Consider the following 11,278-nt stretch of genomic DNA (forward strand, 5'->3'; position numbering starts at 1 on the left):
AAAAAAAAAAAAAAAAAAAAAAAATACCCTCTACTAAGGAAAGTCGCAAAGTGACAAATGCGACATATATTGAAAGAATGAATCTACACCAGTAATTACTAGACAAAGGAAGTCTACAGAGTGGCCATTCAGTTACTATGCAAACAATATGCTCATCAGTATACTAACTATCCCCACTTTTAGAGGGATCAACATTCAATTCAGATGGCACAAGTATCAAATTATTAGAAACAAGCAATTTCATAGGAAACTTGCAAATAGTAAATGATAAAAGAAATATTGCACAAAACACTAACTCATTAGGCATTAAATGGATGAAATTGAAAGGGATATAAGCACAGATATTCAAAAGAACTACAAAAGTAAAAGAAAGATAACATAAGCAACGAGATAAACAATAAGAGAACACAAAATCTAATAACATCAGTTGTATTTGAACAACCTATTATCTATCGCAGGGCATTGAGAGTACGTAGTTATTGAACAAAATCAAGATGGATAAACAAAAAGGAATTAAACAGAGATTGCCACGATAATCATGGCCATAAGATATCCAACAGAACTAAATTATTAGGAAATTCGTATACATAACTCAACATTGGCAACTAAATTGAAACATATCGAAGGGTTAAAATTCAAGTGCTTGACATATACCACGCCAAATATGTCCAAAACTAACAATTAAAATAGAACTGTTATTGAAGGTCCAAAAGAGCCAATGGCACATTTAGGAAAAAACTTATTGAACTACAAAATATCGACAGCATCTCATAAATCCCACCATAGAACCGAAACCCCTTTTCAACGGTGGAATCAAAATCAAGCAACCCAGTTCCAGAAAGAGCATAAGAACCACGAAATTCAATCAGATTCAGATGATCCAGAGCCAGAAATAGCCAGATTCTCCATCTCAAGACGCTCTAGGGCCTTCTGGTGAGCCCAAGTCTCAATTGTGAGATCAGGCTTGGCGTTGAGGCCAACGCCAAGAATCACGATAGTAAGAAAACTAGTAACATAACAAGGAAGCTCCCAATCCTCCCATTTACGGGACTGACCTGGCGGAGGCGGCGTCCGATTGAAAAGATAGCCCTTTGGCTGCTCCTCGTGGCCGGGACTGGTCCACCGGCTCTGGCCTGTGGCGGCGCCACCGCGGGTCCTGAGAGAAGGGAGAAGGCGGTGCCGGAGCATATTTGAGGCGGTTGCAAAGGGCGTTGGGGAGGGCATTTTGAGTTGGTTTCGATTTCAGCGACTCTGTGAGCGATCCAGCGAGCGCGAAAGAGAAGAGCGAGAGAGAGAGAGAGAGAGAGACAATGTTGAGCCCTGTGTGAGATCTTATAGTCTATTGACAAACTAAAGCGTCGTCGTTTTGAGAAGCTCAATTTTCATATGGAAGCCTTCTAGGTTTAATCTTGTTTATAAAACACATATAATAATTTTAATACACTTAATAATTAAGCGTAAATTTGTATAATTATTGTGTCGTTCCTAATAAGAATTTACATTAGATGAGCATGTTGAAGGTTTGATGACTTTGAAGAAAATATTATCCAAGAAGAGAAGTGCATAACCTTGCGTCGAAGAAACAAGTTGGGCAACCAATATGTACCAAAAAGAAATTATATCACTACATCGTGGGAAACCTGATATGAACCATGGAATGGATCTAGTCAATAGAGGTGATGCCATATAAATTTAGTAATAGGAATTATGGTAGACTTGTTGAGAGGAGTAGTCTAGCTAATTACGGATAAAATCATGAATTTATAAGGAACCCCATCTCTATTAGTAATTCAGTCTTTTAGGGAATCCTAAAGGCAAAGCCATGTAGACAAATATCATCCTATTATGGAAGTCCTTGGTTCCTAACAAGAACCTCATTTCTTTAGACAAAAACATCATTGATCAGCACATTAGATCTTCTAATAAAAATACGGTACACCATTGAAGAAGGAATTGAAGGAGTTCTCAAAGAAAGAGCAGCTCAAAGCTTCGAGTTCTTAATGTTTCATTTTCGAACACAATTTCTCTACTTCTCTGCGCTCAAAATTCTCTCATTCTTCCAAGAGGCTTTGCTGGCATCTAACATGTAAATTCGAGATATTCATAGATGAAATTGACATTTAAAAAAAAAAAAACTCATGAAAATACTAAAAATTAGCTAACTCAAGCTGACATTTCAAAAACATGCAAAGAAATGGGACTCTAATCTTGGAGATCCCTGACAATTACCAGTAAGTTGTCAAGGTACCAAACAAATCACACGTCAACTAATTGAACAATATGCTTACAATGCTAAAACTCATTCTCTACAATCACATCATTTTAAACTGGAGAATCTACATACAAGCATTCCTTGGGTCAAAGTCTACGAGAATGCTAGAGGAGCCAACCAAAGCAAAGAATGGGAATATGGGAGGAAAAACCTGTATGAACGTGTTTGAAGTTGCTGCCTTCAAATTTGTTTCCTTGCGTGTAAATTCCCAAACAAATACCAACCACAGACATGCTATAGAACCCGTAATACAAACTTCGAGTAAGAGAATCGCAATCAAAATAAATGTAGGACGTCGTCTTCATCAGATAATGCGTTGAAAGCAGACAAGGTAAGCCTGCATTGCATGGTAATTCAATACATGTAAGAATGCCAGTTAAGAGAGGCGAAAATTTTGTGTATGCAAGTGCATATGTACCAGGATCTCACTCAAGAAGCATAGGAGTCGACCATAAAACTAAACAAAGCTATTTAACATAAAAAATGTATTGGACATTCTAAGTTAATTTATAGAAAATATTGGGACCAGAAAAGGTTAGAAAGAGGCAACATTTGGTTCAATCAGAGCAAAATCCAAAAACTTGCAATAATGCATTACTAACAAAATACTAAACAGGCGTCAAGAGAACAGAGAGTAATGGTATGTATATAGCTTCCAAAACCAACAAAACAATCCCAAGTCAGTGTAACATCATTATCTTTAAGAACTTTGCAATGAATAAATAAGTTGACTATTTTTCATGTAATCTTATACGTATTTCAAAACAAAGGATGGATTTTACTTTAAGCTAGTTGGTTAAATAAATACTCTAGAATTCGAGAACAGTGGAGCGAATGTCTATATCCTCAGGTGCAGAGTCAAAAACAGATTTCATTCCCGCTACCATTATTATTCTATACAGAAAACAGCAAGGAAAACCTCAATCAGAAATATCCAACCTTCCAAATAGTTAAGAAGAAAAGCAGAATGACATAAGGAAAAATGCAGACTAACCTGAAGATTACTACGAGGAACAGAAGCAAGTAGAAGATAAGCTTGGCAAAACGAAAATACTTCTCACGTTTTAGAGTTTTAAACACCTCAGTAACATCAATAAGATGCTCCCTCTTCAAGAACCTGGGGCATTGTAACAGGATAATTCATCATAAACACAAAACATGGAGAAATACTAGAAAGAAACTCAGTCCAAGTAGTGGAACATAATTCATTTTCTTTTTTCCTTGTTTTTTCTTTATCCTGTTAACCATCCTACATTACTAAGTTTTAGTTTTACTCTTAAAAATGACCAGTAGTAGATGGCCATCAATCACCAAAAATTTATTAAAGACTTATGTGGGATAAAAGTTTCAAACAATAAGTTGGCATACTTCCGCTGATGGAGGACCTGTGTAATGGAATTAAATTTGAGTATTGTATTGGGATAGCTACAGGGAATAAGAATGTTCAGAAAAAATGACGAAAGCAATAATTGGCACCAGGTTAATCGGTTTACCATTAACATCGTCCAAGAAGTTTTCACTATATACATTCATCTAAATAATGGTGTTTGATAATAGAACAAAGCATATTAAGAAAGTAAAAAGAATGCATAATGCTCTTTTCCTTAACAAAAGAATAAAGTATATATAATATGAGTGCAAACTAGATTCATTTTACAAGTACGGGACATCATAAGCCTCATACATAACACTTCCAGACAGTAGAAGGGGAAAATCAACAAAGAACGTCACCAATAGGTCTCATCCATAGCACACGGTAAAAGAAAATATATACCAGGCCTTATTTCAGAGTCAAGAAACACTTACAAATTTATGTGATAACAGCTAACAGGGACGGTTATAAGAAACATGAACCAGTGGCCTGTGAAGAGGAAAAGAGAGCAAAACAGTCCTTGCACCAAAAACTCTGGAACGACTAGTTTGTTAATGCGAGATGATGAATCATAGATGTTCAAATAATCTGCCTCCAAATCCGTTAATACCAAGAGCTACAAAAAAAGATCAACCACAACCATTAGATGCTTCCAACTTAAAAGCACAGATGTAACTAGACAATAAACATTACTCTTTGCAATGGCTAGTGATGTTCATCTACAAGTGTAAAATCTAAACATTCATCAAGTCTATAAGAATACAAGCAATAGAGAGGACAAATCGTCGTGGTTTAAAAGAAAATAAGAGCAATTACTTCTCTCCTCCTGCCACTGTACATCATATTAAACGAAATGGGAGTAAACCCAACAATCTATTGATGTCCCAGAAATAACCCCCAGGAATTGGGATCACTTTTACTTCCATCCGCATCAAGAACCAGTATTTAGAGTATAATCAACTATAATAATTGAAGCCAGTTTCATGGTTGAAATACATTTACAATCTTTCATCCCAACAAGTTACATATACAGCCACTTCTCTGGAGACTACAAAACAAGGTAAGAGTACATCGTTGACTCAGATGCAAAAGGAAATGATCAATCCATTCCATGGAAGTGGCCAGTTATTCCACAGGTAGATATGTCATTTTGTGAATACGTTCACTTCGGCTAACAGTGCACGATTGGTCAAGATATCAAACTCATCACCGTAAAATTAATCATTCAACCGCTTGTTTAGAAACTAAGAGAGCGGTGGAACAGTAAGTAGGTATTGAATCTATTTCAAAAGTAGGCGCAACGACAGTGTAAAGGTTCCATCAATCAAAATCTAGGTCACATATAAACGTAAATAAAGTTGAAGTCGAAATGCTCTCTTCAAGAAAACCGAATCCGAATCCGAATCTAATATATGCATCAAACCTCCACTGCTTACTGAATAAGCAACAACAAGATTACAACAAGACAAACACAACAACAACAACATTAGGGCTACGTTTCAGCAGACGCATTCAAACTTTCCCGCAAAAGAATCTGTAACTTGATCGCGAAAACTAGGGTTTATGAGAGATTAGAAAGGGTGTACCTGGTAAAAGTTGAGGACGAGAAGTGCGATGTTGATACAGAAAGAGACGAACCAAAAGATCAGACTCCACGCCATTTCTACAACCGCGCAGCGTCAGTTCAGAAATTCCAGAACTCAAAGCTTGATTGTTGATGGTAAGGCGACCTCGCAAGTTCAGTGTTCTAGAGAATTTGAACTGTAGAGGCTAAAGCTACATACTGCAATGAAGCTTCAGTAGTTCCATCATGATTGCTTCCAGTTTCAACCAGATTTCCAAGTTTCATCAATTTCACTCACAATTTCCTCTTTATATTACAAATTTCCCAATACAAAATCTTTTTATCTTCTTTAACGAAAATTCTTATATTTACAAATTTAATCACAATTTCTTTTTTTTTTTTCTTTTTCAAATAGGTCTAATTGGATGACTCTAAGTTGAATTATAATGAATCAATCATTTGCTTTCTCTCATTCTCCTCTCACCCTTCGATAACACGTTCATCGTTGTTCGGTATATTTTTTTATCGTCGTATAGAACTGAAATAGCACATGTTTTTGAAGATTATCAAAGTAATTAGCTTTCTTAACGAAATCACAAATGGGACTATACTAATTGTTTGAGTTTATATAGTTTGTTATGGATCATATTCATATCCTATTCCCTCTTGGTTTCAAACTCTTTTACGAATATGAATAATTGTTCCTGTATATGCCTGTGAGTAAAGACCTTATAAATGTGAGGGCTCATGGCATAAAAAAATAATAATAATAATAAAAACCTTTTTTCGAAAATGGCTGAACAAGTTCGATTGCTTTTCTTTGAAACAAAGTTACAGAAGCCACTCGTGATAAAATAAAATAAAATAAAATAAAAAACTAAATTTTAAAAATTGATGAAGTAGTAATTTTTTTAATAAGTTGTGAGTAAAGATAATATAAAACCAGTTTTACTAGCCACCAAAAACTACGATAAAAAGTTGTTTCCATCAAATTATGAAATCCTCGTTAATTGTTGATTGAGCAGGTTCGTATAACTGCGAGAAAATTAGGTTCATCCATGACGTCGTCAAAGAATCATCAAATCCACAACAACTACCCTCTACCCTAATCGTGAATTGACATTAGACTACCCTTACATATAAAATACCACTCCGAGAGTTTGAGGGAAGAATCTAGAATCCGATTTACGTAAGCATAGATACTAAGAGCAAAATTCAAAAGCAATCATTGTTGATCCTTTTATATCAAACAAAGTTTAAACCAAGCTAGAGTGACAATCATCATACCCAACTCATGCAACATTACTTAATCTGTGATTTTTAGTCCGCTAAATTTAAATAGAGAAATGTAGAAAATAACAAGTGATTTTTAGTCAACTAGATAAATTTAAATAGAGAAAGGTAGAAAAGAACGACATAACCATGATCCAAAGCCAAACTTGGATTTAGCCTATTAATAACATATCCTTGATCTTGGAAATAAGATTCTTCTATGCGAAATATGAACTTACATGGTTGTTATGGAATGTAAGTTTGTTCAAGATTTCTATATAAGAGCACATACTTGAATCCAATATACAAGAAAACATGACCTGAAATTCTATTTTCTATTTGCATTTTGTATTTTGTATTTTTCTTATTCAAATTCAAAGTAACTATCTATATGTGTTGTAAATAAAATACATACATCACTCATTTGTTGGGAATTCATCATTAAGACCATACTTCTTGAAGGAGTTTGTACCTCATGTTGCTGGATATAAACATCGTATCCTCTTCATGTCGGTCATTTCCATGAGCATTGTACGTTGGAGATGAGGTCGATTTATCGACAATCAACGAGAGAGGAGAATCCAGCTCCTCTAGTTCTCCGTCGCTCGTATATCCTTTCCTCTGAATTGCAGAGATGTTCCTTTCCAAGTGAGATTTTCCTCCTCCAGCCTCTGCAACTTTTTCTGCCACATCAGATGTCGAAGGAGAAATATAGACAACCGGAGCAGCTATGTAGGGGAAGCTCCTCCCCGAGTAACCCGACAATCTTCGTTCGACTATATTCTGTTCAGGTGAAAATACAATGACGAGTTCGTAATAATGATAAAAAGACATCAAAACTCAACAGCTCAAAGCTATCTAGAGATATCCTAGCATAAAGTTTTGGAACAAGAAAAGTTCATCTTACCTCAGCATTAAGTAACTCCAAGACAGTTCCGGGAACGGGATCGGGGCAGAACTCGTCTGGAGTGAAATTACAGAGTATCCTTGTAATCAGCGGAAGACTAATCGATGGGCATACCTAGAGAACACAAGAAATGGTTAAATAAGTGATTAACAATGTCGAACAAACTTGCAGAGTGCATGCACTTAAGAAAAGGTAGACGCTTGGGGTTGAAAAAGACCTCTTCTCTGATTGAACGATCTGTAAGCATGTCTTTTGGAAGCATCAAGAGATCACTCAATGAATTAAGTAGAGGAAATGATTGGGGCCTTCCATCTACATCAGGTCTAATGTCGTCGTCACTGCCATGTTGATCTACTGAAGCGTCATCAGCATCAATACCGACCATGTCAGTTAGCCATCTCGACCAATTTCCAACCTGCATCACGAGCAGCCCACCTCAATTTAGCATCTGCTAGTTACCAACATTTCATGAAGTTTGAAATTATAAAGCGTGTGATGAGAATGGTACATACAGAATTTTTTAGTTGTGCACCGGATCCAAAGCTCAGGTCTCCAGCCGGTATAGGAAGAACCTTGGCATCAACAATAGGATCCGAGACAGGATCCGTAGGAATCTCATGGGCGGACTCACGGAGGATAGCATTAAACATGGCCACGTCTAGCCTGGAAACACACTGTTCCATAACCTGATCCAAGATTGGATAAGAATTATTCTCCAAAATTTAGTGGTTGAAATTGGAATAAGTTTAAAGGTGGAATCATATTCTAACGACCCCCATGAAATGGCAGCTTTAAGTAATTTTATTCTACTCTTCTTTATTGAATAAAACTTACCATTCTTGAAAGAACAGGAAGACAACCACACTCATGACCGCTTGCTCGAACAGGACAGAGGCGTTGAAAAGCATCCTGGAAAGTACTTCTCCACAGGTTAACTGAAAAGTTCCCTTGCTGCTGATCACCCAGGGGAGGTCCCATTATCCGCTCCCTGCTTTTGTTTTTGGATGCGTCTCGAGGTTGCATATTTGGTGTTAAAGACTGAAAATATATTATGCGGAACAAAGAGATATAAGCATAACGATATTGACGAAAAGGCATCAAATCAGACTGTGACAAGGAAAGTAAATTAAAGTATTCACCAGTCTAATATTACCAAGATTATAATATATAAAATAACATAATGGTCAACTATACCTGCCACCAAACAGACTCGACAATCCGAGAAAAGATCCAGGATTCAACTTTTTCTAATGCAGCCATAAAAGTTCCTGTCTCTTGCCAATCCTCTACACACTGCATATATTTATTTACTTGTTTATTACCATAACTATTCATCCATTGAACAGCTATTGGCTTCCCACCATTTCTCCGGCTACTGTTGTTGGAATCAACAAAACATTTCACTGGATTTGAGCTATGGATGCTGCTAAATGTTTGAGATATTATTTTCCTCATCACAATAGTATTTGATAGCCAGAAGGTTAACCTGAAAAAGCCAAGGAATTTGTCGATTTCCTCTGTTAATTTTCACCACTCAACAGCACTTCATAATAATTAACTGTGATAATATAATAGCAAATATACCTTGGAACATCACTCCCACATGATTTAGCAATTAAAATTAGCCCAGATACAATATTCTTTGCAACTGTGGCTCGCTTGTCTTGAGACCAGTGTTTGCAGGCATAAATGTAAATTCTAGACAGGCGTCGAGCTGGCGTATGCACTTTATGTGCGGAACTCCCATGCTCTGGTACCACTGAATAAAGAGACATTTCAAGAGCAGCAACAACTCTCAACTCCTCTTCAAGTTTATCAATTCTTTTTTCCATTTCTTCAATTTTTTGTTCACAAGCAATTTGATCATCGTGGTCACCATTGGTATCAGGACCATTTCTAATGCTCTGTACACCATTTATAGCCTCATCCAAGACTTCAATATCCTTTAGCACATCAACAATCTGGTAATCAGTTCCTTCAGAAGATTCTGATGAAGGTTTAGGCACAATTTTTGCACCCCTAGCATTTCCTTTAGAAGACTTTTTGTTTTTAATTCCGGGAAGGTCTCTATCAGAATTTGTTGTTTTCTTTGAAGTAAAAGATAACTCCTTGGACTGTGATTGATTAATACCACGGTCTAATTGTTCACTTGAGTTGTGAAGAGAGCAATCTGAACTGTTATCTTCTAGAACATCTTCAGGAAAATTTGACTCTCTTTCTACTCTCTCCTCCTTTGTTGTTATTGAATCACTTTTTGATGAAACCGAATACGCCTTCGTCTCTGAATCAGAAACTTCTTCCTCCCTGTGATTATGATCTTTCTCCAACGCAGTACATTTATCTTCTACAACACCATTCACATTCTCTCTAACAGCATTCACATTGGCTTTAGAATCTTGATTTATCCCCTCAAACTTATTGGCATCAGAAACCTGATCTGCATCTGAGCTTTGATGAGCCTCTAATGGTTTCGTGCCAGCGTTTGACTCACTTACTAAATTGTTTGACTTCGTAGTCAATGCCTTATGTGTGGTTTCTTTAGCATTCACAGTTTTGCTAATATTCTCTTGATGTGGTCTGCGTTCTTTCCTCTCTGTTCTAACAGCTCGTTTACACTGGTTCTTAATAGGAGTTTTTCTCTTGTCAATCTCTTTCATTTTTAACAGATCCAAACTTCCAACAAAGAATAAATGCAGCAGCGACAAAGAGGAGGATTATCAACTAGGCTCACTCTGGACTGTATCAAAAGATCAAAAGTATTGTAGATGCGAGAATATGTGGCTCCAAAAATCTTCAGAATTAGCAGGGCTGTAACTTATAGCACCACTGTGATTCTCATATATCATACTAACTTAAAAACCTGCAATTGAAAATATTAATGAGAAACAATAATGAAGTAGCCTAAATAGCCGAATTCAAAGCAAAGTCATAGTAGCGACACTGAAATAAACAAAACCCTCTTATGAAACTGCAGAAAAACACCTCTATGTTAATGGATGACAAACAAAAGAAATGACCAGTCCTTTCTCTATGAGAAGCCAAACGATAGCGAAGGTCACCTTTAGATTTATCATTTATGACTCTCTGAAAAAGCGTGAAGGCAAAATGGAAATGGGAAAGATCAAAGTGAATCACAATTCTAATCTCTGCCTAGACAGGGCTATGTACAAAATCAAAATTAATAGATAAGCAGTCGTTCATCGTTATGTACTTAAACCATAGTAATCTTAGAGTCAGAAATGGAAGCATCGAATTCAATTCACGATTATAGCAATCAAACAGTCAATCTCCATCGGGTTTCTAGAAATCAACTTCAATTTAAATCTAAAAGGTGCCGGAGAATCAGAGTTACAGCAATTAAAGAACGAATTCGATACTCTGTAATCCCGAAACTCCTAGGCAACTTAATTACAACGATCTAACTCGCAATCCAGGTCTCTGACCATATCAACGAGAACTAAACAACAAAACAGCCTTAATAGAGAGAGAGAGAGAGATTTCGAAATATTCAAACAAAAAGCACCCCACATTGCATAGCAGAAACGCTCGATTCATCACACGGAACCAAAAAAAGAAAAAGGTTAAAGAACACAAACCATCCACACTCCAAAAGAAAACTCGAAACTCTTCCAAAACAGAATGTGAATTGCTGAACCACATCTAGAGCAGTGCAAGATATACACAGGAAAAGAAAAACAAGAATAAAGCTGCAAGAGAAAAAGAGAAGAGATCTAGCACGTTGAAGACATTAACCTCCAGAAAAAGAAAATCCGAACCGCTGCCGTCAGTAGAGTTCACGAAAGAAGCAGCACCGCATCTCAGTTTCCTTGCAACCTCCTAAGTCAAAAAGCAAACAGAGAAAAGTGAAAAAAAAAAAAAAAAAAAAAAAAA

At 36.4% G+C, this 11,278-nt stretch overlaps 3 protein-coding genes across 7 annotated transcripts in view; all 3 read right to left on the bottom strand.

Moving 5' to 3' along the window:
- Nucleotides 1-513: 513 nt before the first annotated feature.
- On the bottom strand, nucleotides 514-1,306 carry LOC111466129. Its single transcript, XM_023110723.1, has one exon. It carries the CDS (start codon nucleotides 1,222-1,224, stop codon nucleotides 862-864), a length of 363 nt encoding a protein of 120 aa, XP_022966491.1. The 5' UTR covers nucleotides 1,225-1,306; the 3' UTR covers nucleotides 514-861.
- Nucleotides 1,307-2,145: 839 nt separating this feature from the next.
- Nucleotides 2,146-5,557, bottom strand: LOC111466123 (protein cornichon homolog 1-like). Of its 2 annotated transcripts, XM_023110712.1 has the most exons (5): nucleotides 5,231-5,557; nucleotides 4,079-4,260; nucleotides 3,267-3,389; nucleotides 3,081-3,166; nucleotides 2,146-2,609 (listed from the first exon to the last, which is right to left on the bottom strand). In XM_023110712.1, the coding sequence occupies exons 1-4, from the start codon at nucleotides 5,303-5,305 to the stop codon at nucleotides 3,082-3,084; spliced, it is 465 nt and encodes a 154-aa protein (XP_022966480.1). In that variant the 5' UTR covers nucleotides 5,306-5,557; the 3' UTR covers nucleotides 2,146-2,609; nucleotide 3,081. The 2 variants fall into 2 exon arrangements, with proteins under 2 accessions (XP_022966480.1, XP_022966479.1); XM_023110711.1 differs by lacking the exon at nucleotides 3,081-3,166.
- A 1,118-nt stretch (nucleotides 5,558-6,675) lies between these two features.
- LOC111465935 overlaps nucleotides 6,676-11,278 on the bottom strand; it is a 5,308-nt gene continuing 705 nt past the window's right edge. The window contains exons 2-9 of one of the 4 annotated variants that reach the window (XM_023110411.1): nucleotides 11,164-11,224; nucleotides 8,972-10,247; nucleotides 8,582-8,873; nucleotides 8,222-8,425; nucleotides 7,900-8,073; nucleotides 7,605-7,802; nucleotides 7,388-7,501; nucleotides 6,676-7,263 (exon numbers count right to left, since the gene is read on the bottom strand). In XM_023110411.1, coding sequence (XP_022966179.1) covers nucleotides 6,922-7,263; nucleotides 7,388-7,501; nucleotides 7,605-7,802; nucleotides 7,900-8,073; nucleotides 8,222-8,425; nucleotides 8,582-8,873; nucleotides 8,972-10,044 — 2,397 coding nt within the window. In that variant the 5' untranslated portion in view covers nucleotides 10,045-10,247; nucleotides 11,164-11,224 and the 3' untranslated portion in view covers nucleotides 6,676-6,921. Of the gene's footprint in view, nucleotides 7,264-7,387; nucleotides 7,502-7,604; nucleotides 7,803-7,899; nucleotides 8,074-8,221; nucleotides 8,426-8,581; nucleotides 8,874-8,971; nucleotides 10,248-10,983; nucleotides 11,109-11,134; nucleotides 11,225-11,278 lie in introns of those variants that run through there. The other 3 variants (XM_023110409.1, XM_023110410.1, XM_023110412.1) reach the window with 3 other exon arrangements.

The sequence above is a fragment of the Cucurbita maxima genome, unplaced genomic scaffold (genome assembly GCF_002738345.1).
Source record: "Cucurbita maxima cultivar Rimu unplaced genomic scaffold, Cmax_1.0 Cma_Scf00030, whole genome shotgun sequence".
Taxonomy (NCBI): Eukaryota; Viridiplantae; Streptophyta; class Magnoliopsida; order Cucurbitales; family Cucurbitaceae; genus Cucurbita; species Cucurbita maxima.